At 48.7% G+C, this 26,641-nt stretch overlaps 1 protein-coding gene across 2 annotated transcripts in view; it reads left to right on the top strand.

Moving 5' to 3' along the window:
- Window positions 1-1,735: 1,735 nt before the first annotated feature.
- The window catches only part of ANAPC5 (anaphase promoting complex subunit 5), a 29,503-nt gene continuing 4,597 nt past the window's right edge, over window positions 1,736-26,641 (top strand). Inside the window, exons 1-15 of one of the 2 annotated variants that reach the window (XM_045845592.1) lie at window positions 1,736-2,041; window positions 3,984-4,063; window positions 5,009-5,118; window positions 5,970-6,162; window positions 9,584-9,650; window positions 12,830-12,931; window positions 13,779-13,921; window positions 16,990-17,071; window positions 18,071-18,160; window positions 19,498-19,679; window positions 20,791-20,926; window positions 23,423-23,497; window positions 25,291-25,412; window positions 25,821-25,928; window positions 26,007-26,154. In XM_045845592.1, coding sequence (XP_045701548.1) covers window positions 1,835-2,041; window positions 3,984-4,063; window positions 5,009-5,118; window positions 5,970-6,162; window positions 9,584-9,650; window positions 12,830-12,931; window positions 13,779-13,921; window positions 16,990-17,071; window positions 18,071-18,160; window positions 19,498-19,679; window positions 20,791-20,926; window positions 23,423-23,497; window positions 25,291-25,412; window positions 25,821-25,928; window positions 26,007-26,154 — 1,845 coding nt within the window. In that variant the 5' untranslated portion in view covers window positions 1,736-1,834. Of the gene's footprint in view, window positions 2,042-3,983; window positions 4,064-5,008; window positions 5,119-5,969; window positions 6,163-9,583; window positions 9,651-12,829; window positions 12,932-13,778; window positions 13,970-16,989; window positions 17,072-18,070; window positions 18,161-19,497; window positions 19,680-20,790; window positions 20,927-23,422; window positions 23,498-25,290; window positions 25,413-25,820; window positions 25,929-26,006; window positions 26,155-26,641 lie in introns of both variants that reach the window. The other variant, XM_045845581.1, reaches the window with a different exon arrangement.

Raw genomic sequence — 26,641 nt, 5'->3', positions numbered from 1 at the left:
CAAACTTTTAAATTTTTTCAAGTGAAGCTAGAAATATAGATTTTGGGGGCCTGAAATTTGTCAGATGTATTTGTTTTTAAGTGTTGGCAAACACTATGTACAGTAAAAAAACAACAAACAAATACATCTAACAGGGCACAGAGAGTTCAGAGGTCACCAGTTTGCAACTTCTGGTCTAGAAGTTCACCCCATTTTATCTCCAGCATCTAGAGCAGGGCACTGAATATAGTAGCAGCTCAGCACATATTTATTTGATAAAGTGAGTGAATCACTGGAAACCTTTAAGTAAAATTGTTATTTTACTTGATATTATAGGATTTTATAAAAGTTACTTTTCTCTTTACAATCAGTAAAGTGTTTCTATTCAAGATTTTAAGGCTAACTAGAAATTTATTCCACAAATATCCTTTGCCAAACTTTACTTTATGCTATACCCACAATACAAAAAGACTGTGCGAGAGCTGTGAAGTTGTAAGTATCCTTTATCATGAAAAAGGGGAGGATACCAAGAAAACTGAGGCAAAGAAGTATTAAATTCCCTGAAAAAGATCAGTTTCCCCTTTTACAAAAAAAAAGACAGTTGCATAAGAATTGCATGTGGTTCCTTGGCCAGTGTGGCTCAGTGGATTGAGTGCCTACCTGTGGACCAAAGGGTCACCAGTTTGATTCCCAGTCAGGACACATGCCTGTGTTGTGGGCCGGGTCCCTAGCAGGGAGTGCGTGAGAGGCAGTCACACATTTTTATGTTTCTCTCCCTCTCTCCCGTCCCCTCTCTAAAATAAATTTAAAAACATTTTTAAAAAGGAATTGCATGTGGTAAACAATACCAAGTTGGTATGTCTAAAATATATGTAATTATATGTCTAAAATGTACAATTCTCAAGACATGGAGGTTAGGTCTTTTATTCCAAGTTATTAGTGGCTTCTTTTCTGTTAGTCTATACGTATCTGTCTCTCTATTTTTTGTTATCTAAAACGATGTATTCATTCATTATTTATTAAACAAGTAGCGATTGAAACAACAAAAACCAGGCACCAGGCACTAGGCACAGTATGTGAGTGTGTGTCGTTGGACGGTTTCTGTGGGTCATACAGAGTAGTACCGAAGGCACATCATTATTAAAATAATTCAGGCTATAGAGAAGTGCTTTGAGGGAGGTACAGACTAATGGGACGGGAGCTGTGAAAACCGAATAGACAGTATTTTCTAGCAGGGCTATGAATACCAGGCTACGGATTTTGTGGTTTATTAGGAAGGAAACAGGCTCACGACACGGAGGTATTAGATTCCACTTCACGTTAAAGTTACAAGGTCACTTGTAACCTGACCTGGCTGTCCGTCCCCAAATGACATTTGTGGATACGGAGAAAAAATGTTATTCATGTCTTGGAAGATGTAAGTGAAAATCCCAAACTTTGAGTTTAAAGTTAACATAGTGAATCTAATTTGATTTCCTTTTTTAACACAATCTTTTTAAAATTCCAACAAATTGCAGCGCTCAGACTGTTCAGCTCCAGCCAAGCTTACACCCACTTTCACTGGGTATTCAAGTCACCCAGGAACCTGCTTTCCTTCCACAAGAGTTTCTGTAGGGACTCAATTTTTCGGTGCACTCTCATTGTCCCCACCCTCCACAGCACCCTGGGACATTCTGATTGGCTGTGAATCTGACTTGGCTGCTCTGATTGGCCTGTGGCCTGTAGCGAGCGCGAAGAAGCCCGTTTCCTGGGATACGGCCTGGGCTGGCAGAGGCGGAGGGCGAGTTGTGGTGTGCTTGAGCAGTATCTCTGGCGCATGTGGTGTCTCGGGTCCGCGACCTAGTCACCGAGCACCATGGCCAGTGTCCACGAGAGCCTGTACTTCAATCCCATGATGACCAATGGGGTGGTACATGCCAACGTGTTCGGCATCAAGGACTGGGTGACGCCGTATAAGATCGCGGTGCTGGTGCTCCTGAACGAGATGGGCCGCACGGGCGAGGCTGCCGTCAGCCTCCTGGAGCGGCGGAGGCTCAACCAGCTGCTCCTGCCGCTACTGCAGGTGAGGGGCCCCCGCCGGCTCCCGCTCTTTCAGCAAAGCTCTACTGAGCACCTGCCTGCCTCGTGCCGGACACTTAACCCGGGCCTGGGAGTACGAGGGTTCATCGGATAACTCTCTCAGCCCTGGAGGACCGCAAAAAAACACAAAACCACCCCCTCCGCCCGCCCCTGCCAGCTAACCCCCTAATGAGTGCTTACGATGGGCCAAGTGCTTTACATGCATTTTTTTTTTCGCAGGTTCATGTCGGGCTCCAGCATTCGTTAGCTGAGTGACTGGAAGGGTTATTTTTAAAGATCCTCTCTCTTCTGTAGAACGGAGCTGGCTCCACGTAGACCTGAGTGTGTGAGGCAGATGAATCACATGGGCTCCGTATCGTAGAGAACCTTAATAAGTAGTAATAATGACATAAAACTAACAGCGAACATCTATTAAACGCTGTGTGCCATGCATTTTGCACGTTTTATTTCATTTTGCAGATTCAGGTTGTAGCTCTACCACTTCCTAGTAGTGCGACTCGACCCGAGTTTCCCAGCCTTTTTTGGGTCTCTGGTGTCCGCAAAATGGGAACAATAATAGAAACTAATATGTCATAGGATGGCTGCCCTAAAGTGGAAGGTCCACGGGGAGCTCTTCTCAGTGTGTGGCACCCAGCAAATACTCAATATTGGCTATTTTTACATTAAAGTTGACTCATTCAACTATTTGTTGAGTAGCAGTAAGAATCTTTTTTAATTAATTAATTTATTTTATAGAGAGGGAGAAAGAGAGAGAGAGAGAAACATCAATGTGTGGTTGCTAGGGGCCATGGCCTGCAACCCAGGCATGTGCCCTGACTGGGAATTGAACCTGTGACACTTTGGTTCACAGCCCGCACTCAATCCACTGAGCTACGCCAGCCAGGGCTGCAGTAAGAATCTTTTTTAGACCTTTTGCTATAGGTGCGCATATAGTTAGGCAGGAGCATATGATTATAAGTATATATACATGTATCCTTTTAATTCTGCTTCATAATTTTTTTTACACAATTGCTACTTCCATTCTGCAGCTCTCTCTTCAGTGAACAAGTCTTGGAGCTCTTTACACGTCAGCACATTTGAATGGATCGACCTTATTTTTTTAAATGGCTGCATTGTATCCACCAGTAAGAAGAGAAACAATTTAACTTAAAATTTTAACTAACATTAAAATCAGTTTATTTATTATAAATTATAAATTAATTCTTTATTGATGGACTTATAGGTTCTTTTCAGTTTTTGTTCATTTCAAACAATACCTGCTGAACATACTACCCCAAGAAGTGGAATTGCTGGTTATGCACAGCTGCAGTTGGCATTTATACTGCCAACTAACTCTCCACAAAGGATTCCGTGTTTAGTTTGAAAGCTCAGTTAGATTGTAGTCTTCCTGAGAGCAGAGATCGCACACTCTGTTTCTAATGGTGCTTATGTGGACATGGACACATAGTATGTCTACCTGTCTTACAGGGTTTGGGGAAGGGTCAAATGAAATTATGTTTATGAAAACAGGACACCTTTGTTTGTATAATGTTTTCCAGTTCACAGAGCACTTTACGTTATCTTAAAATTTCCCACAAACAAGGGAAATGGTTATTATTATCTCCATTTTACAGATGTAGGAAACAAGAGTTCGGGAGGCTACAACTTTGCACGATTACAGAACAAGAAGGGAAGGAATGATGCATCCTGGGACTACAGAGTCTGTGTTTTTTCCTGTTTTATACCAGTCCACTGACGAAACAAGAATGCCATGCAAATTTCAAGTATTGCTTCAGGGTTTTAAATCATTTTTTTTTCTTTCCTGATTTGAGATCTCATGTTTGAAATAATTGTTAAAGCAGATCAGTGAGTTCATGTTTGCTGCTGCATCTCGTTCTCCAGCTCTTTAAAATGTATCCATAACCTCCTTGTCTTCCTTTACTCAGGGCCCAGATATTACACTGTCTAAACTCTACAAGTTAATTGAAGAATCTTGTCCTCAGCTGGCAAATTCAGTGCAGATCAGGTAAACTTCATTTTTTCTACATATATGAAAAGACGTCAAAGCACATGAAAATTAGAAAAGGGCATATGTTAATTAATTCTTTTAAAAAACATACCTTTCTTATTTTAGGTGGTTTTCGTAAGAAAATTTTTTTTACTTAATTTTAATTTTTTAAAAGATTTTATTTATTTATTTTTAGAGCGGGAAGGGAGAGAGAAAGAGAGAGAGAGAGAAAGAGAGAAAGATCAATGTGCGGTTGCTGGGGGCTGTGGCCTGCAACCCAGGCATGTGCCCTGACTGGGAATCGAACCTGCGATGTTTTGGTTTGCAGCCCATGCTCAATCCATTGAGCTACGCCAGCCAGGGCCTAAGAAATTTTTTAAACCAACAGTTAACATTAAATGTACTGCTTCAGAATTAATTTTTCTATATGGATCTACCTCTTTGTTTTTAGTTGTTGCAGAGGATTCATTTTTATTTGCTGATGTGTTACTTTGACAAATTTTATGATCAAGAAGACATCAGCAATGATACTTTCTAGAATATAGGTGGGGCATTTTGGATTACCAAGTTTGTTTTCTATGTCACCATTATATATTATATATATATATAACGTATATATAATGTATATACATTATATATATATGAAACTCTGAATTGCTTTTTTAAAAGATTTTATTTATTTATTTATAGAGAGAGGGAAAGGGAGGGAGAGAAACATCGATGTGTGAGAGAAACATTGATCAACTACCTCTTGCACAAATCCAGCTGGCCCACAACCAGGCACATGCCCTGACCAGGATTTGAACTGGCGACCTTTCACCTTATGGGACAATGCCCAACCATCTGAGCCACACCGGCCAGGGATGAATTGCTTTTAAAATAGATTTCTTTTAGATAAGTATGAAATGTGAGAAGATATTCAAAGGCACTGTCTAAAACACATACTTCAATTTTCTCATTCAGAATCAAACTGATGGCCGAAGGCGAGCTGAAGGATATGGAACAGTTTTTTGATGACCTGTCCGATTCCTTTTCTGGAACTGAACCGGAAGTTCACAAAACCAGTGTAGTAGGTATGGAGTTCTTCTGTGGAGAGCAGAGACTGTGTTGGTTGAAGTGAATAGCTTTCTAAATCACATGCACTATCTGAACAGACACAGCAGGGATGTTTGCACGTGTGTTAGTATGTGTTCATCACCTTACCATTTCGCTCTGTGTTCAAATAATTGTCCCATGGAAAAGCATCTTTTCTTCTGTCTATAATAGTCTTAAGTATTAGCCTGGCCCGGGGGGCTTTTAGGGTTTTTTTCTCAGCTCTTTTCTCCAGTCGTCTGGATGTCTTACCTGTGTTTCACAGCTCTAAGTCATGGTCACCAGGTAGACTTCTAGGAAGAGAAGTAAGTCAGAATATATTATTGATATAGTTTATAAGGTGAGGGCATACACGACATTTCTTGATGCTTTTCTATGAGCCTTTATACCCATGCTCCATCATCCTGACTTTTTTTCATGGTAGTTTTTGTTACTCAACTTGAGTTATTTATCGACAACTTAACGTGTCTTCTGTGTGCCAGGATGTGGACTTAAAAAATAGACACGGATCTTCTTTTTATGGAGATTAAATTTGGTAGGGTGGGGCCCAATGGAAAAAGTAAACAAATAAGAGAATTTCAGGTAGTTATAACAGCCACAAAAAAATATATTGGGTGGGTAAAGATGGCGGCACGTGAGTGGGAGAACTCAGCCCCGAGTGAGAAGAGACTGAATTTGTAAAGGGTGTCGGCAGAATATTCTAGGCAGAGGGGACAGCAGCTCCAAGTGTCCCTTCGAGTCTTTCGAAGGGAGAATTGACACCAGCGGTCATCAGGTTTGTGCATCCTCAGTTCCTTCGATGCGTTCACCTCGCCCGTGTCTTGTTTTGCAGGCTTGTTTCTGCGTCACATGATCTTGGCCTACAGTAAGCTTTCTTTCAGCCAAGTGTTCAAACTGTACACGGCCCTCCAGCAGTACTTCCAGAACGGGGAGAAAAAGACGGTGGAGGATGCCGACATGGAGCTGGCCGGCAGAGAAGAGGGCGAGAGAAAAATGGAAAAAGAAGAACTTGACGTGTCTATAAGGTAACTTCAGTTTTCCTGGCAGGAAGTAGCCTAACTAGGGGCACAGGTGGTCAATCCTCATTCACTCCGAGTTCATGGCTGCCCGGCACCTTTTCGCCCCGCCGGATCTAGGAGGTCGGCCCGCGTGGGTTGCCCTCGGACTTCTGACTGGGCGGCCCTGGTGGGAAACCCCGAGGGCCGGGGTGGTGAGGCCAGGGTGTTGACGCACTGGCCCCCTTCCCTCGGGGTCATGGCGGGCTGGCCGTCAGGTCCCAGCTCCGTCAGGGGGCTCCCTCCGCACTGGATACCCAGGGAGACCTCCCAGGCCTGGTGCGTAAGGTGCCCCTGTTACCAGCCCCAGGAACTGTGCCGTCCCTTACGGGTTCTCTGCCCCTTACCCGTGTTTTTGCGTGTTCTTCATTAAACCCTTCCCACATTGCCCCACCCGAATGTGCCGTTTGTCTCCGCTGGGACCCGGATGCTGCCAGCTTCTGTATTTCCCTCAGAGCCCTCATCACTAGGTAGCTCTGTACATGTGTGTGCTTACTCATTTATGTCTGTTTCCTCTGCCTTCACACCCCATCGGAGCTGAGACCCTTTTCTGTCATTTCACCGCGTTTCCCCCAGCACTTGGTTTGGGGTCCGACTCACAGGATGTGTCTGTGAACAAGTGTCGGATGAATGAACGCAGAAAATCAAAATACGTGGCCCATCGCCTACGCTGGTATCTGGCCCCGTAACACAGTTTCACCGACTTCTTTCCCTTTGCTGCCATGCTTCTCTCCCCACCTGTTTCCTGGGGTCCCCTCCCAGACGAGCTGCTGGTACAGAGAAACGTGTGTATGTGTTTGGGTACGTGTATCTCAGATTCCCTGATCTCAGGGAGCCCGCAGCGTGGTGAGGAGGACTGACGTGGTAAACCGGTCGTTCAAGTCCACGGTGTTCAAGGCTCTGCGAGGAGTAAGCCGCACTGGCCCCACGCGGGCTGGGGCTCCCCGCCGCCTCCTGTGGGGGGCGGGGGGTGACTCTGTGTAGACAGAACGCTCCCCTGCAGTTCCTAAGAGTGATCTTTGGTTATGGGATTCGTTCAGCACATACTGGGGGCAAGTTACAGTACCGTTAACTACTCCCAGAAACTCACTTACTTGGAGTTGCTTACAAATGTTCCTCATGTCCCGGAAAGGTAGTGCAGGGTAGGATTAAGGGCCTGGCCCTGGAGTCAGAACACTGGGTGTGAATTCTGGCCTCTTCTCTTCCTCTGTCTCTGTGAGACCTTGGGCCAGTCATTCAACCTCTCTGTGCTTCGATGTCTTCCTTCTTCCCTTCCTTCTTTCCTTCCTTCCTCACCCAAGGATATCTTTTTCATTGATTTTTAGAGAGAGAAACATTGATATGAGAGAGAAATGTCAGTTGGTTGCCTTCCATACATGCCCCGACTGGGGATCGAACCCACAACCTAGGCATGTGCCTGACTGGGAATCGGACCTGAAACCTGGTGCACAGAACGATGTTCCGACCAACCAAGCTGCCTGGCTAGGGCTGTGCTTTCATTTCCTGACCTGCAAGAGGAGGGAAGTATCACCTCCTCAGAGGGTCGATGCGGAAATTCAATGATCAGTGAATGTAAAGTGCGTAGAACGGTACTGTTTGTCCTCATTTGCAGCAATTTTCCTGTGTGTGATTCTGATTACTTTTTTCTCTGTTTTATCAGCCTTATTGCTCCCATGTCCTTTATTATAAGCTACCCTAAATCTTCTGGGGGGCTGGGTTTAAGTAAATACAGCATTTGGTACCTCTGAGTGTCACGGACTTCAGGGGACGATGGGACCGGGAGTGGTGTGTCCAGTTTCATTCCGACTCCTGTCTCTGCCGCCGGCCTTTTTGTGTGCAGCCATATTTATTTCAAGTCTTGGGCTATTTTGTTTAAGGGATCCATTAAGAGAAAAGGGCTTCTAACTGCCAAGACACCTACCTGTTTTCCACTTGAAAACTTGGCCTGTGAAATTTTTTTCCGCTTCCCTCCAGGTCACTGTTGTGTCACTGATCTTCGTTAGGCCTGAGTCAGGGCCGGTTCTTGGCAGCTCGGTGTTTGCAGAAGCTCATGCACTGCCCTGGGGGTTGCTAGGTAGTATTTATTGGAAGTGAAATGGAGAGACCATTAGAGCAGCTCTTCCCAGAGTGCTTTCTGTGGAACACTAAGGCTTCTCGAGAGATGTGGGGGCAGGATTCTTTGTGCAGATGAGTTTGGCAAATGTTACATTGGAAAAAGTAAATCGAGTTTCTTTCTCTGAGGTGTGTTGTAAATCGCCAAGCAAGATAGAGCACACGGCTTCCCCCCAATTTTTTAACCTCAAGACCTGTAAGCAGTTTTTTAGAACACTCATTTACGTATTGTTTGCATGAAACAGTTTGAGAACTACGGTGATTGACAGAGTGCTTACACAGATAGTATTTATGAGTACATGCTGATTTTATACTTACTATAATCCCGTATAGAGGAGCAGTCTCTTCAGCGATCAAAGGGTCATGTTTATACTTTGCCCTCAGATTAGACTGTGTTATGTTGTGCACGTGCAGGGTTGTCAGGTCTAGAGCACATTTCTTGTTCATTGCTTCTGTGTAATCTAAACTTCCAGACAGTGGTTATTTCTTAGGTGAAGCCTCTTTTTTTTCCTGCTCTTCAATATGGCACCATCTTGTATCAGAGAGTTAGAAACCCTTCATTCATTCACGTCCCAAGCTCTGAGTGCCCAGTGCCTAGGCACAGCGCTGGGTATTCCCATGCAAATGCCAGTAAGACCAGCCACACTAAGCAATGCGTAGGTGCTGTGATAAGCATCTAGGAGACTGTGGGAGCTCACGTGAGAGATGTCAGGAGAGATTCTTGGAGGCTGTGATGCCTGTAGTGATCTTGAACGGCAGACTGTGTACAACAGCCTAACATTGGGGGGGGGGGCGATGGGCCTGCGGGTTGGGGAAGCAGCGAGGGGCACCTGGTCATCACCGGGGACCTGTAAGGAGTGCGTCGGAGCTGGGGTGCAGAGGAGAAAGACAAGGCAAAGAGAGAGGCGGGAGGTAGGGCCACCCATGCCCCGCTAAGCAGCGTGGGCTTTGTTTTGGAGGGTGATGGGGTACAACTGGAGGGCTTTACATCAGAGCTGGCACGCTGGAATTGCGCATTGGAAAGACCTGCTGAGAGCTGTGTAGAATTTATGTAAAAGAACTGAGTAAAAACAAATACAAAAACTGTGTGTATTTGTCCAGTTACGTTGTGTGACCTTTGTCAGGCCAGTCACTCAGCATCTGTTCCTGAGAGGAGAGGGTTAATTGTAAACGTTTTGAACTCTTCTCATCAAGAGTCTGTTAGACTTTGTAGGCATTACCATGTTTGCTGTGGTGAGTTGAATGTATTTCTATATTACTTTTGTTTTGTGTTTTTTAGAGAAGAGGAGGTATCTTGCAGTGGGCCTCTGTCCCAGAAACAAGCCGAGTTTTTCCTTTCTCAACAGGTATGTTAATGCCGTAACTTATCACGGACTTCGGAAAAACCCTGTGACATCATTTGTCACGGCATAAGCTTGTTATGTTAGCAGGTTAATTGGTAACTGCGTTTCCCCCTTGCCGCTGGTCCTCTTTCCTTCCCTGGCAGTGCAAATGTAGTTATGTGTTACTTCCTATTTTGTGAGCGATTTTATTTTTCTATTAAAGTTGCAATGCAGCTTCATTTAATAACGATGTGCAACTAACACAGCCCAAAAATATGCAGTTTAGAAGACCTGCTTCCTTTTCCCCAACATTTTATCGTGGAAATTTTCAACCAGAAGGAAAAGCCGAAAAGCATGTTACAGTGAGTGTCCGCAGACCCGTCACCCGCGGCCTTCGAGTTCTGCCCCGTTCGCCACCCGCTGGCCCGTCCTCCGCGCAGCCGGCGCTCCGTTCGGGCCCACGTTTCCTCTGGATGTGTTTCGGGTTCCAGACATCAGTGCCCTTCAGTCCTGACCTGTGTTTCGTTGGTGTTCTGGGGACATTTTTTTTTTTTTCATTTTCTCAGTAACATTAGCTGGACATTTTTCTCCCATGTTGTTTTCAAGCATAGACTTTGTTTTTTTGCTCGACTTTTCTAGTTTTCCCTAATTTTGTTCTTAATTTTTTTTCTGCAGAAAGATGTAATGATCTAGATAAAAGTGATAGGAACACCCCCGCAGATGAGTTTTAAGCATTAGAACAATCTGTCTGGACAATTGGTTAACTGTCGGTCGAGGAGAGAAAATGTACCTGGATCCATCCTCACAGCTCCACACATCACCGGTGGATTAATGGGGCAGATGTCAATATTTAAAGCTATAATTACAGTAGAAGGAACTACATACTAACTTTTAACTAATCTCTGTATGGGGAAAGACTTTAAACGTGTAGGAACAGATCATTGGATTTTTCGGCATAAAAATTAAAAATGTCTGCATGTCAGAACACATTCTAACAAAATTAAAAGACAAACAACAAAATGGGAAAAGTATTTGCAATAAATATGACAGTCAAAGGGTCAATTCTTTTGTTTTAAAAATCATTTTCAAAGACTATTTGATGATGAGACAAAGTTTGTATTATATTATTAAGTGAAAAGAGCAAGAAGTAAAATTATTCTAATTTTGTTAAAAACATGGCATGGACGTGTGTGTGTGTGTGTGTGTACACACATAGGAAAAGAGATGCACTGGCACACTCGTGAGACACACTGAAGAATTCATAATGTCATTTCTGGGTGGAGGGATCACAGACAACTTTTGTTTCCTTCTGCATGCTTTTCTATATTTGGGGATCTTCTGTAATGATTTAATGAATTAAAATGGAATTAGAAATTATTGTTACTTTTTTTTTCAAAGAGTTTTGTTTTTTTCGAGAGGGGAAGGGAGGGAAAAAGAGAGTCTGGGTCTGCAGACCCAGACTCCAGAAAGGAGCTAAGCAGCAAGGAGGTAGACGCCTGCTGTCAGGTGTGCAGTTCAAAACGTTGGTGATCAGGATGCTCACAGGCTGGGCTGAGCTCGATGGCAAAATGAAGGAAGACATGAAGGCTACATAGAGTGAAATAAAGCAAGATCTACAGGGAACCAGTAGTGAAGGGAAGGAAACTGGGACTCCCACCACCAATTTGGAACAAAAGGGAGAAATAAATATCCAGTTGGACTAGAATGATAAAACAAGAATTCAAAAAAATGAGGAGAGGCTTCAGAAACTCGTGGACTTTAAATGCTCCAACATCCGAATCACAGGGCTGCCAGAAGGAGAGGAAGAGCAAGAAATGGAAAACTTACTTGAACAAATAATAAAGGAAAACCTCCCTGGTCTGGGGAAGGGAGTCGACGTCCAGGAAGCCCAGGGAGACTCCCAAAGAAGTTGGACCCAGGGATGAACACACCAAGGCACACCATCATTTAGTTACCCAAGACTAAAGATAAGGAGAATCTTAAAAGCAGCAAGAGGAGAGGAGACAGTTACCTACAAAGGAGTTCCCACTAGACTATCAGCTGATTTCTCAAAAACAAACCTTACAGGCAGGAAGGGGCCGGAAAGAAAGTATTTGAAGTCATGAAAGGCAAAGACCTACATCCAAGATTGCTCTATCCAGCAAAGCTATCACTTAGAATGGAAGGACAGATAAAGTGCTTCCCAGATAAAGTTCAAGGAGTTCATCATCACCAAGTCTTTATTATGTGAAATGTTAAAGGGACTTATCTAAGAAATAGAAGAAGATCAAAAACTATGAACAATAAAATGACAAATTCATAACTATCAATAGCTGAACCTAAAAAAACAAAAACTAAGCAAACAACTAGAACAGGAACAGAATCACAGAAATGGAGATCACATGGAGGGTCATCGAGGGGTGGGGGAGCATGGGGCAGGGGAAGGTACAGGGAATAAGAAGTATAATTGGTAGGCATAAAATAGACAGGAGAATTTAAGAATAGTATGGGAAACAGAGAAGCCAAAGAACTTACATGTACAACCCATGGACATGAACTAAGGGGGGGGCGGGGAATACTGGAGGGTGGGGGGTTGTAGTGCAGAGTGGGGATAAAGGGAAAAAAAAATTGGGACAATCGTAATAGTATAATCAATAAAATATACTTTAAAAAGTTTGGGCAGAATTGACGTATCTGTAAGTTAAGTACTAGTATTCAATTTGGAATGTTTTCTACATATCTGTATAGCCGTTGCTCGGTATTGTCCCTCTGCAACACGTAACTGGGAGTAGCGCCTCAGTGCCCCTGGGTGTCCTGAGGCCCTTCGCAGGGCTGGAGACACACACAGCCTGCCTTATAGGTGCTTCCAGTGTGGACTGAGGTCAGACTGGCACTTTTAGCATAGCTTGATAAGGACTACAGGAAGGTTAGTACCGCCAGGCTGACAGGACCTTACCTGGTCTAGAAGGTGATAGAAGCAGAAAAGTCTGGTCTAGGGGTGGGTGCGGGGAGATGCGTGGGAGTTTGCGTGCATGAGAGGAGGGTGTGGGTGGGGAGTGGAGCGGGGAGGCGTGCTGTTTCAGGGAGGCGGAGCTGCCCTATGTGTTGGGGGGCGGGGGGAGTAGGTGCGGAAAAGAAAGTAATCATCTCGTGCCATTGACTACAATGTTTCCAGGTGTTTGTTGGCCGTTTCTTTCTCCTGAGTTGTCATGTTTCCATCTCAGGCTTCTTTGTTAAAGAACGACGAGACTAAAGCCCTCACGCCAGCTGCTTTGCAGAAAGAATTGAACAACTTGTTGAAATTTAATCCCGATTTTGCTGAAGCGGTGAGTCTTTTCGAGAACTTGTTGCTGAGTTGACAAGAAGTGACAAGGCCACTGTTACACTGAGTAGCCGTGAGGATGAGGACCCACCCGTTGGCCTGGATCTCAGAGAGAAACCGCACTGCTGGGAAGGGGACAGTCCAGCCCGGGCTGCAGAGCCGCCCCTCCCGCGCCCCCTCCCTGGCCGGACGGGGGTTCTTCCGTCCAACGATGTTCTTTTTCATTCATCAGTGCTCTGATGTTGTGCATTGTGGGCAGACGGTAGAGTAGACTGTGTGTGTGGTTTTTTTTTTTTTAATTGTGGCCTAAAAATGTGTTCCTTTCTCCACTTTAGCCAGTTTTTTTTTTTAAATTTACATCACAGCATTCCTTAATGAGTTTTTACCCAGAAACCTGGGTTTGACATCTTTTTCCACATGAAGGAAATACCTGTTTTGTTCCCTGCTTGGAGGAAAGTTTAATTCAGTGAATCAAGCAAAATGAAAACCATTTCAAAACAGAAGATAATTATCTGAGTACGTTTCTTTAATACCTGAGCTAGGTGAGCGCCCCACTGCACCCTCGCATGGGTCCCAGTGTGCCCAGTGGCACGGTGGATGCGTAGTCAGGGTAAAATGCTGCCCCAAGTACTAAGGGAACTCCCGTTTTCCAACTGGGGACTGTCCCTGCGGAGAAACCAGTGTGTCTTGAACCTGCCCTATCCCGCCCTGGGGAAAGGTGAGCCTAAACCATGACCATCTGGTCAGAAGGGTGGGCCATACACGGCGGTTTGCAGCCAGTGGAACTCTGAATTAGTCTTGCGTAAGAGGAAGCAGAACATTTACCATCTGTGGGTTGCTTCTTGTTTTAGCATTATCTCAGCTACTTAAACAACCTCCGGGTCCAAGACGTTTTCAGTTCCACACACAGCCTCCTGCATTATTTCGACCGCCTGATTCTTACCGGAGCCGAGAGCAAAAGTAACGGGGAGGAGGGCTACGGCCGGAGCTTGAGGTACGCCGCCCTCAACCTGGCCGCCCTGCACTGCCGCTTCGGGCACTAGTAAGTTCACAGACTTTTTATCCATGCAGAAATTGAAGGTATTAACCCTCTAATGTTGACTAAGGTGATTTTTAAAAGTGTTTTATTAAAAAGAGAAGAAAAAGAGAAAGGAAGCAGACTCTTGGACCTAGACTTGTCAGTAACTTCCAAAGGGATTGCCTTTTCACTGGACGGAAGTTAACGAGAGCCTTCTGCTTCAACAGTCTGCCCCCTGGTGGCACTGTTTAGCATTGCTGTTTTAGTGCGTGGCCTCTTTACTTCCAAGAACAGCCATTGAATTAAAAGGAAATTAGGTCAATAGGCCAGGGATTCCCAAAAGCATTTTTCAGATGTAATAATGGGGATACAAAAGCTATTTTCAGTATTTCAAAAAGCCAAAAAGAAGTCGTGCCTTTCCTGGATAAAAGACTGATCTGGCTTATTAAAAATCACGTTTGTGCTTTCGGATGGAATTCGGGCAGCTCTGAGAGGTGATCCTGGGCATCCGCCAATGCTAAGATATGCCTGTGATTTTGATGAATACAAATGGGGAAATTGTCAATTAGTTAGCAAATAGAATTAAATGGGTAAAATCTTTCAGAAGATGGAGGCTATTTGGAAAACAATGAAATGACATGAATAATGGTGAAAAGGTAAGGGTTTACTAATTGAAAGACTCTCCCCACCCTCTGTGGCTTTTTCCCATTTGAAAGAAATGTGGTTTCTGCTGCAGGCATCTTTGAATGGGGACTCTAGAGTGTGTTAATGGCAACAATGCCCAGAATTCAAGAACTGAGAGCTCTTCCCTTTGCTCTATGGGCTGGGCCACTCCCAAGAAATTCTGTTAACCTCTGGTTGTCGCATTTTAAAGGGGCCGTGGACTGGAGCTTGTGTGGGGGGCAGTCTCATGGGAGGCACTCACAGCCATGTCACATAGATGAGATGAGAAGATTGTGGGAATGTTCAGCCTGAAGACGAATGATTCAGCCAAGCACGTGTTAGGCCATCTTGCTGTAATAGCAAGCTCGGGCTGAGCAGGGGCGACCACCAAAGACGAGGGGGAGCCGGCGAGTGCACGCTAGAGGACAAAGCATTTCTGCTCATTAAAAGGAAGAAGTTTTTGAACAACAACAACACAAATATCCCTATGGGGGGCGCGGGGAGGAGGACGTTTCCCCAGGTAGAACCCCCTGGGAAGGGTGCAGGTCGAGTTCACAAGCCTAGACCAGGAGTCACTGAGGCAGTTCAAGCTCCAGATCACAGGCTGTGTCCCAAAGTGTTTGAGGCTCCTCCAGGCCCCATGGGTTTGTGAGTTTTGATAGTATTGTTATCTTTTAATAGTCGGCTTCTTTTTGTCTGCCCAGCTGTAATAACCTCTTGATCAGGTCCTTCCCCTTTTTTTTAAAGATTTTATTCACATATTTTTAGAGAGAGGGGAAAGGAGGGAGAAAGAGAGGAAGAGAAACACCAATGTGTGGTTGCCTCTCATGTGCCCCCTCCTGGGGACCTGGCTTGCAACCCAGGCAGGCGCCCTGACTGGGAATCGAACCAGAGACCTTTCGGTTTGCAGGCTGGCATCAATCCACTGAGCCCAGAGGCACTGGTTTACTCGGCAGGTCTGAGGAGGAGCAAGGAGTGTGGCTAGAGGGCTGTGAGTGAGGGGGGTCCAGGAGAGGGAGCGCAAGCAGGTGGCAGGGGTGGGCGCTCAGCGGCCTGGGGCCCAGGCAGGACTTGGGCTGTTACTCCGAGAGACACAGGAAGCCCCTGCCGACAGGCTGCAGGCCCGCCTGCTCCGGCGTCTTCAAAACAGCGGACAGCCCGCGCGTGTCAGACGTTACAACCATGTTGCCTCCTGCTCCGTTCCTGAACATTTTTATCGGGGATTTTTCTGCCTTGCAGCAATGGAAGACCGTGAGGTCCCTTGAGGGTTCCTTCCTACCTGGGAAAAACCCTGTCTCTTTAGTTCTGTTTCAGCATGCAGTCCCCCCAAGGCCGCTTCTGTGCACATAGCGCCACTCGTTTGGTCACCACGTGTGCAGCAGAGGTAAACCGGCTGACGCTCGTCGGGGGCCTGGGCGTGAGGACGGGCCTCCGGCCCTCAGATGGCTCACGTGCAGTCGCGTCGCGTTGCTAAGGGCACGCGGGAGAGTGTGAGCCAGGTGAAGGTGTATTCACGTCCGGCCTGGTTATCCAAGCAAGTAACTGTCGAGGAGCAAGTTGGCTGTCCCCAGTTAAAATGAATTGTGTGAGGCTGTTGCCCTTGTGTTGAAAGGAAATTCTTTCTGTAAATTTCCCCCGAAATGAGTGATACCCATAGAATTTGTCCTGAGATACTCAGCGACCCAGCGTCGATGAGGTTTCTATTCTGCGACTTGCCGCTGGGAAACCCAACGCTGAGGACTGGACTCGTGCCCCCTGCGGCTCATAAACCGGTGGGGCAGTTCGCAGAGCCAGCGAGTAGCTGGGGGCACGCGGTGGCGTCCAGCTGGGCACGGCCAGGCGAGGGGTGCAGGGGGCGTTTCTGGGGGAGTTTCTGCAAGTGCCAGGCTCAGTGGGGGCCAGCAATGCTTGACTGGATTTCCACAGAACCTGAGAGGCTGGGGAGACATCGGAGCTGGAGGGGAATGGCACGGGCAGGAAAAGTCTCTGAAGTGGGTAATCCTCAAAATATTTTTAAAACTAGTTTTGAAGGAAACTACCCATAAAAGTGTCAGCTGCCGTAGTAAAAAACATGTAAATAATGTGGAAGGGAATGCAATAAAAAGTAAAATGTCGTTACCTCTCCATGCCTCTTCCCTCAGCTGTAGACAGCTGGCATAAAACTCGTGGGAGCTGAGACCGAGCAAGCTAACCCTCGATGCCCCCTGTGGAAGGGGCGGGCTCTGTGTCTGCATGGTGCACGGTTCTGGTGCTGGGGCAGGGGGCGGGCCTCCGGGGGAGTGAGCCTCCGACCCCGGCCCGCTCTACAGAGGACCCCTGCTGCTGTTGCTTGTGCACGTTTGTGGTGGTTCGTGAGACGCTAACGCGCCGCCTGTCCGCAGTCAGCAGGCCGAGCTCGCCCTGCAGGAGGCCATCAGGATTGCCCAGGAGTCCAACGACCACGTGTGTCTGCAGCACTGCCTGGTAAGGCCGCCCCCTGCCTGGGAGTCCCGCGGTGGGCGGAGTCGGCCTCCGGAAGGCCCCCTCCAATGGGGTTGTGTCAGGGTCAGAGCAAAGATCCCGAGCAGTGACGGGAAACCAGTGGGGCAGCCGTGGTCACTCAGGAAGGGCTGCCCATATTTGTTTGTATTTCTTAATTTGTGACATCGGTTTGGTTTGGACGGTGTTTCTTTTCTACGAATTTCAGTACAGCTTGCCATTTGAAACTGCCACATTAAACTTTGGCATTAACTAAAAGGTATAGGCAACACCCAGTAACTAGTGAGATGTTGCCCAGTAACACTATAATCCCCAAGCACAAGTAGAACACAGAATTCACTGAACCATCCCCCGGGGCTCTCATTTTCTTAATTAATGCCCGTGTGGGGGACTTCGTGCTTTCTTTTTTCTGGAACACTCGCCGCCCGCTGCTCTCACAGGTGGGGATCAGTGGCTTGTACCGGGCCCATGTGTTTGGTGGGCTTCACTCAGGTTCACACTTCCTGGAAGAGTATGTTAGAGGATTTGTTAAACTGTTTTAAAAGATGTTTATTTTAGATAAAGGGGGAGGGAGGGGGAAAGAGCGGGTGAGAAATATCACTGTGCAAGAGATGCATTGATCAGTTGCCTCTCACATGCCCCCAGCAGGGGACCTGCCCCGTAACCCTGGCATGTGCCCTGACTGGGAATTGAACTAGCAACCTTTCAGTCACTGGCACCTAATCCACTGAGCCACACTAGCCAGGGCTCATTGGTTGAACTCATTGGTTGACTTTTTCACATGTGCCCTGACCAGGAATCAAACCCACAACCTTGGTGTATTGGGATGATGCTCTAACCAACTGAGCTACCTGGCCAGGGCCTGCTAGAGGATTTTTTTTTGACCCTTGTTAATTCTTTCTTACGATCATGCTGATACTTCAATAGAACATTAAACGTTGTTATTGTTAGAATACATTGTATTTTGACAATTTCTCTTACTAGAGCTGGCTCTATGTGCTGGGACAGAAGAGGTCCGACAGCTACGTTCTGCTGGAGCATTCTGTGAAGAAAGCAGTGCATTTTGGGTTACCGGTAAGGCTCGTCTTTCTGTGAGTGTTTAAGTAGATGGTATGGTTTTACTCTTGCTAGTTTCATGTGACTTTAATTATTAATTAGACCACTAAATTCTGTTTGATAGGTTTCTCCCTGCTCCTTTATCCTCATAACATCTGTGGAAGCTCCGTTTATCAATGTGATGGGATTGTTTTTAGTTTATGATCAACATTAATGTCCCTGTATTTACTTAGAAAGAATTTCAGGAAAGGCTTATTTTTAAACCAGAAACTGCCCAACGCTACACCCCTTGGGCCTGCTCACGTATGGCCCTCGGGCTGAGAATGGGTTTTACAGGTTTAAGTAGTTGGCGGGAAAACAAAGAATGGAACAGACACAAAATGCGGTCTGCAAAACCTAAATGACTTCCTCTCTGGCCCTTTAGAGAACAGGTTTGCCGACCCTCGCTTTAACAACAAGTAGGCCAGTGACGGGGGAGGGCCTGACTGCAGTCCAGAACGCCAGACCCCAAGGGACCCTCCCAGGGCGCTGCCCCACGTGGGGGGCGTGGGGGGGGGGAGTGAGGGCGGTCGGACCCTAGCGTGCCAGTGCACAGCCAGCCCCGTCCCATCCCAAAGACCCTCTGCCGTGAAAGCGGGCCCCTAAGCATCTGTCTCGAAATTTGTAACAAATTCCAGGAGAATTGGAAGTGATCACATGTAATAATGTAAAGTATATGCTTTTCAAGATTGTCCAATTTGACTGATTCCTGGGAAAGTTGCATGTACAGAATTGGTTATAATGACAAAAGGAAGTGTCTCCTTAAAACAAATGCTTGCTACACATCTTAAATACAATTTTTGTTACAGATTTAAGTTATTTTTCAGTTGAGCTTTCATCCTTGAAATTTATACTTAGAGATATTGAAAAGAAATTATGTTCACAAGAGGCATTCTTTTTAAATCTACGGCGTAATGCGCCCAGCACTGTTCGACATATCATCTCATTTTAGTCCTCACAAGCATTCCCTGTGGGGAGGTTTGAGGCCCCTTGGAAAGACAGGGGAGTGGAGGCTTGGCCAAGAAGCTCAGAGGCCCCGGGACACACAGTGAGTGGCAGAGGCGGAGCTTAAGCACAGGCCCCTTTAAAACGTCAAAGCCCGGGCTCTCCTCCGTGTCCCGCCGGCCTCGCTTCCAGCCCCAGTTTTTCAGGAACGTGTCGCGTGCGGGGCAGGCTCGGGCTGTGGGTGCCCGCCCTTGGAAGAGAGCCGTCTCTGTGCACGTGCTGGAATGTGAGCTGCGCCCGGTTCCTGAGGAGCGGAACAGACTCAGTCACGTGGTCTCTCTCTCGGGGTGCGGGTGCGTCTGTCCCTCCAGTACCTTGCCTCCCTGGGAATACAGTCGCTAGTCCAGCAGAGGGCTTTTGCTGGGAAGACAGCACACAAACTGATGGATGCCCTGAAGGACTCCGACCTCCTGCACTGGAAGCACAGTCTGTCGGAGCTCATCGACATCAGCATCGCACAGAAGACGGCCATCTGGAGGCTCTACGGCCGCAGGTGGGTCTTCAGGCCGACGGTCGAGGCCATGGGGTCGCAGCCGTGGGGTCGCGGATCCTCTTAGAAACGAGCAGGGGCTAGCAGAGTGGTTCTGTGAAAGGCCAGACAGATGAGTTGTTCCCCCTTTGATGGAAGCTGCCCATTTAGGGAGTGAAAGACAGTGCTTTAGAGTTTCCAAATATTTCATGCTTTACACAGACTTTGCAAAGTCTTTTCCCCATTTACTCCTCCCAGCTGCGCCGTGGGCCATCTCCACGCGAGGGCACACAGACCAGAGCGCGCACATCTGTCTGGCCTGCTCTCGCCCACAGGGGCCGTCCGTAAGTGACAGAGCCAGGACTCAGCCCCGGGTCCTCTGACGCCGAGCACAGGGTCCTCGCGCTCGAGGCGGGCAGTGCCCCTTCCCGTTCGGAGGAAGCGTGGGCCGTGGTCGTTCTCAGGTGGCGCACGCCCTGGCCCCCAAAGTTACGATGTCGGGAAAGGTGCTTCCCTGCTAACCAAGCTGTGTTCTCTGGAATGCCTCCAGCCTTGTGCTCAGTTTCCATGTAGACCCTGTAGCTGGGAAGTAAACCTCTGAGCCAGACTTGTGATCCCGGGGCTCTGTTACTGCCTCGTCTCTCCCCTAAACAGTCTGCGGTTTTTAGGAGTCCAGTAAGGAAAGGGTGCCTACTTGGCCAGTCTTGCTTTTGTCCTTGGGACAATTTTTTGGCACGACGTGGTCTGCAACAGCTGCAGACACTGGCCACCGCATAGACCCGGTGCCAGGACGGCATCGGGTGTGAACTGACCCGCGGCGATGAGTGAATGCACCGTGGTCACAGGGAGAGCTAGAGGCGACGGCGGGTCTGGAGCTCGGAGCTCCGCGCTGGGCCATACCCGCTGCGTGTTTCCATGGGGCTGCCCGTCCACGGTGCTCTCCCACTCGCCCACTCGCCCGCTCGCCCACTCCCGAGGGCGGAGAGCTGGCCTTGGGGGGCAGCCGCCCCCACCAAGCCAGAGCCTGCGGTGGGGCCCATTTCCCTTCCACCTGCACTCAAGAGGTGTGTGGGGGGTGGCGGAGGGCAGCCTGGGCCCTTGACTGACGGCACTCCCTGCGTGTCCCCTCGCCCAGCACCATGGCGCTGCAGCAAGCCCAGATGCTGCTGAGCATGAACAGCCTGGAGTCGGTGAGCGCGGGCGTGCAGCAGAACAACACGGAGTCGTTTGCCGTGGCGCTCTGCCACCTCGCCGAGCTGCATGCGGAGCAGGTAGGCCGGGGCCAGGCCGGCGGGCTTCCTGAGCAAGGGAGGCCCTGCCATTCCTTCCCCTCTGGTGCCTGGGAAGAGCACCGGGCACGTCTGAGACGGGCCTTGTGGGACGCAGGTGGCGGAAGGGGCGCGGTCCTCCCAGCGGGAGCGGACTGAGTGTGGGGTCTGTGAGGTTTGTTGAACTTGGGAACCCTTCGGCGTCAGTGGAGGGGACAGAAGGTCAGCTGTTTCCAAGTGAAAAGTGAAATGAAGGGAGTCCCTGAAATTTCAGGCAGCAGAGCTGTGGTGTCTGTGGGAGAAGGAGCCTAATGCACGGGCTGCTAAGACGGTCCTCACCAGCGTTGGCGGGGCGCGTGTTCTGCGCCAGGTCCTGCGCTCCGGTTTCCACATGCGTTACCTTACTGAGCCCTTAGTGAGGCCTCGGGAGGTCACTTTATTGCTGTCCCGTTTCACAGAACAAGAGACAGGTGCAGGGAGCTAAGTGCGAAGCCCGCAGCCAGGACATGTCAGTCGGGTCTCCAGCCCACGCCGGGTCGACTCCGAGAAGGGCCCTGGGCGTTAGACCTGACGCGGACTTACGGCCCGAGTGATTTCACGTGGTTCTCCCCGTCAGGGACCGATCCAAGGGTCTCTCGTGCTGCGCCAGGTTCTCGCTCCCCTTTCGCGGGAGAGAGGTCAAGGAAACCTCTTGTCTAACCTTCTCGCTTGACTCTGGCTTTGCTGTGAGTGTGCTGTTCCCGGTCTTTGTAGTGCCCGTTATTGGCAGGCTGCACCCTAACACTCCGTCCCCTGATCTGCAGATCTTGGGTGGTCTCCAGCCCTTTCGGAGGTCCTCCCTGTATCTTAGCATTTTGCTGTCCTTTATGGAGCTCCGTGTGCGGGTGGGTGGGCCCTGGCCCCCCGCGGGTTCCTGCGCCTGCGGCTCCCCTCCCGTGCCTGGGGAAAGCCCAAGCCCTCCCAGCGGCGGCCAGATCGCTGTTTGCTTTCCTCCAGGAGTGCGGCGCGTTCGGCACTTTCTTGTTTCTTTTCCCCCCTTGATGGCACTGGAGCCTCTCTCCCATCCTCCTCCTCTCCTGGTGCCGTGCTTATGTGGAGCGTTTGCTAGCGGAGGAGGCAGCGGGCCTTCGGTTAGGTGCTTGTTGTGAGCCTCCCGTGACCTCCCCCCAGCAACTTCGTCGAGTTATGATCACACACCATGCAGTTCGCCCGTCGGATGAGTTCCCGTGACCCTCTGAAGTCGGATCTCCCACCCCCGCCCCGACCTTGAGCAGTGGAGCAACTTCTCTTCAGCGCTGTTGGAGTGGTGTAGGGCAGAAGTGGTTTCCGTTCTGCTGGAGTGGACACTACTCCACAGAAATCTTGTCTTGGTGCCGTTCCTTAGCCTTGAAACTTTCTCTAGGGCCCGTTGGAGTCCTGTGATTTGTCCTGGTGGTTAGACCTTGAAAAGTAACCGTGCTCTCTGAATCTGCGTTAATACTCCTGTCCGAATCCCCTTGGTCTCGGGCGCCTGCGGAGAACCTGCCGACCCCGTCGTGGCCTGGTTCCAGCGGCCGGGGAGGGTTAGGGACACTGTTTGCCGCCCAAGAAGATAATCGGTGACCTCTAGTTCAGTGGTTTTTAACTATTTATTTATTTATTTATTTATTTTGGGGGGAGGGAGGGAGAAAAAGGGAGAGGAACACCCATGGAAGAGAGATACCATATTATGCCCTGTGTAACATGCACCCACATTTTTGTGTGTGTTGTACACGGGGTTATTGCACCCATTTTTATACCCATGGTGTGTGGTCATCATACACGGCAAAATGTGCTACATCGATCAGTTGCCTCTCGAATGCCCCCTACTGGGGACCTGGCCTGCAACCCAGGCATGTGCCCTGACTGGGAATTGAACCAGCGACCTTTAGGTTTGCAGGCAGAGCTCAATCCTCTGAGCCACACCAGCCAGGGCTCATTGTAGCATTTTTTAAAATGGAAAAAATTGGAAACCAAAATATCCCAAATTAGGAGATTACCGTATTTTGGTATACTATAGTTTATTTACCTAATAAATATTATGATGATATAGATCTGTATTTATTGACACCGGAAAGATTCATTCAATGAAAATTCACTGAGTGCCTACCATTTGATAAACAGTGTTATAAGCAATCTACAAAAATACTGTGAACACCTATTTTGGAATATTTCTGTGTTTTATGTTCAGAAAAAAGTCTAGAAAGATATGTGGCAAAACATTGTGGTTTCCTTGGTGAGATAAAAAGGATCGTGTCTTTTACATTTTGTCAGTTGTTTTCTAGACGGAACATGTATTCCACGTGTAGCACACGAAATGTACTAGACCCTAAGAAAGAAGGCCCTCTGATGTTTGCGGCCTCCGCCCGTGGCTCCCAGGCCCCTGCGCCCAGAAAGGCGAGCCCTGCCGCACCCTGCGTGTGGCGCAGCAGGCGCGGCCTCCGCACGGGCGTGCCCGTCACGTGGTGTCTCTCTGTTTAGGGCTGTTTCGCCGCAGCTTCTGAAGTGCTGAAGCACCTGAAGGAGAGGTTCCCCCCTAACAGCCAGCACGCCCAGGTAATCTGCCCTTTGCGTGGCGTCGGGGTTATTTCTGCAGAGACCGTTCGTACTGTGGTCATCGACGTGGGATGTTTTCGGGCCTCCCCTCCGTCCCTCCCGTCTTGGCTCCTCCCTGGGACAGCCGTGCACTGGGGTCCGCCGAGGTCCTCTGGGGACTCGGTGAGCCCTCTTCAAGGAGGCCGAGCAGTGAGCTCGGAGGAGAGAGTTAAAGCGGGGTGCTTGTTCCCCTGTCTTCCTGGGTTACGTGGGTGTTCCTGGTTCCTCTAACTGTGTGGGGATAAGGGAAGAAGTCATCGGTGTCCTTCGGGGAGTTAGGTGTTAGGTCTCAGTTCTGTTATTTTTTCTCTTACTTGGCAGCTGTAACCTTTTCCTCCCAGAACTGAGTAGCCTTTCGGGAAGCTGCTGTACCCAAGGCCTCCCGGGAAGCCGTCCGGGGCCCCCTGGCTCTCGCTGTGCGGATTTTCCTCTCTGCAGGGGCCTCTTTCTCGTCCTGCTCTCGCCGAGCTGAACCTTCAGCGCGTTAGGGAGCTTGAGGCCGTGCGAGACGGAGGCCTGGGGCTCCCCGCCGGTGGCCCCTGGGGTGGTCGTTAGATGCGGCGTGAGCGCCCGTCTGCACGTGCTCGCCGTTGGGATCTGAACTCAGAGCACCCAGAGGGAAAGCTGGGCATTAGGGACGGAACGTAGCACCCAAGGGTGAAGTCTGGTTCTGTGGCAGTGCCGATGTGGTGAAGTAGTTCCGGTCACAGTGCTAGCTGTAACCAAGCAGGTATACAGAAAAAAAAAAAGATACAATTTAATTTGTACTTTACAAAAAAACACGTCTGGGCAACAAGATGCTCAACCTGAGTGGTGCTCAGGGAACTACACATGAAAGCAACGGCGAGATATTTCACACCCATCAGACTGGCCAAAAGGACCCTCACCAGTTTTCGGTGAGGGTGTGGAGCAGCGAGCAGTGTCATAGGCTCTCGGGGCGGGGGGGGCGGTAAACGGGCACAGCGCATCTGGGGACCAGGTGCGGGCCGTGTGCGGGGAGCGCGTGCGCACCACAGCCCAGCATTCCCACCGCCTGCCGCACGCCCGAGGTGAACTCTCGCACAAGGACAGGTGCATGAAAATGTTTGTTGCGGCATTTTTCAAAAGAGTGAAAAGTCCATACCACCTGAACACCCATCAACACTAGGATAGATAGGCTGTTTCTTACAATAGATGGCCTTACACTTGTTCATGTCACTGAAGACTGTTTATCAGTGAAGTGGAATGGACTAGAATGTCTTGTGTTATCATGTGTAAGGCCCCCCCTATAATGTTGAGCTTAAAAGCAAGTGGTCAAAGGATGCAATTTAGTATGGTACTATTTATTTACACAAAGTGTAAAAATCTACAAGGTCAAAAAATGTACAAGGCCTACAGTGCACGGTCTGAGGGCCAGCATGTGTGCTGTGGGAGTGTAAGCACACGCATGGGAGTGGTCGGTGCCAAACCCAGTGCCTTCTCTGGAACGGGGGGTGGGGGGGGGTTTGTAAGGCGCTTCAATAGTCCGTGACAGTATCTGAAGCAAATAGAGCGAAATGTGATTTCACGAAGTGGATGATTGGCACGCGCGTACTGGTGATTTTATTAGGGCTTTTCCACATGCTTGAAGTATTTAACAATATCTTTTAAATAGCAAGAAAAAATGTGTGAATTGTAAGGATATTTGCTAAGCAAGCCAAAATACTTGTATATCTCTGTTGAATAATGAGAGTAACACTTGCCATTTTGCCCCGATTGCATTTTTTTCTTGTTAGCTATGGATGCTGTGTGATCAAAAAATACAGTTTGACAGAGCCATGCACGACGGCAAGTACCACCTGGCGGACTCGCTGGTCACCGGGATCGCCGCCCTCCACAGCACGGAGGGTGTGTACAGGTGAGGAGCTCGGGCACCCAGGCCGGGGTGCGTTCTCAGGGGGCTCTGTTCTTATTTGTGTGTGTGTGTGAATCACTGTCTTGACTTTAGCGTAGGGAAAAAGTATTTTCTATTTATTACAGGTAAGCAAAATGGAGAAAATAAGGAAATACCACCCAGAGATCGTCACCAACACTCTGATATCGATAGTTCCTGATTTTGTTCGTGTGTGTACATACATGTGCTCACACACACACACTTGCTTTCCTCTTTTAACAGAATATTGTATTGGGCACAGTTCTTCCCTCCGGGGGTCCAATTACAGTCTGTTTGAGAAAACGGGGACTCGAACCCTGCAAGTGACTATACTTAGACACCTTGCAAAATACCCACGTAACCACGTAGGTTGGTTTATTTTGTTTGTGGCAGGAAAGCCGTCGTACTACAGGCTCAGAACCAAATGTCAGAGGCACACAAGCTTCTGCAGAAATTGTTGCTTCATTGTCAGAAAACCAGGAACACGGAGATGGTGATCAGGTAAGAAAGGCCCCCCGGGCGTCCCCCGGCTGCTTCTGGCAGCGGGGGGCACTCACCCGTGTCTCCCTCGGCGGGCAGCATCCTGCTGTGCGTGGCGGAGCTGTACTGGCGGTCGTCGTCCCCGGCCGTGGCGCTGCCCGTGCTGCTGCAGGCCCTGGCGCTGTCCAAGGAGTACCGGCTGCAGTACCTGGCCTCCGAGACGGTGCTCAACTTGGCTTTTGCCCAGGTAAGCCGATCTCTCTCTCTCTCTCTCTCTCTAGCACATGTGTGTTCTCAAGGACCGGCAAGTCTGGCACCACTTTTTGGTTTTGAAAAGGACAGTAATGAACTTCTACTTCTTACTGTTGAAGTCTGGGCCCCCGGGGAAGTGGGGAGGTGTGAGCCTGCTGACAGGCGAACCCCCCCCCACCCCCGCACTGGCCGCTGGCCGCGCTTCGTCAGGGGGACTCGCCTCCTCGCTAAGGACACTTGAATCACGCTGACGCGTAGCTGGCCCAGACCTGTGTTTGGTTTAACTAGGGGATGTGTAGAGTAAAGAAATGAGGAAGCCCTATGTCCACTGAAAGGTTTTGGAAATGAAAATTTTTTGTTTATTTTCCGTCTCCCTGTGTGGAATGGAAAGGCTGTGTGAGAAGGACTCTTGTTTCTCCCCACCGTACCCCACGGTACCTCGTAGGACCCACACAGAGATGCATATTTCGAACTCACTGGAG

This window comes from Phyllostomus hastatus, unplaced genomic scaffold, assembly GCF_019186645.2.
Source record: "Phyllostomus hastatus isolate PE091 unplaced genomic scaffold, TTU_PhHast_1.1 phas_contig_1162, whole genome shotgun sequence".
Classification (NCBI taxonomy): Eukaryota; Metazoa; Chordata; class Mammalia; order Chiroptera; family Phyllostomidae; genus Phyllostomus; species Phyllostomus hastatus.
Note: the sequence above shows the minus strand (reverse complement) of the source record. Positions and strands in the feature narration are given on the sequence as shown.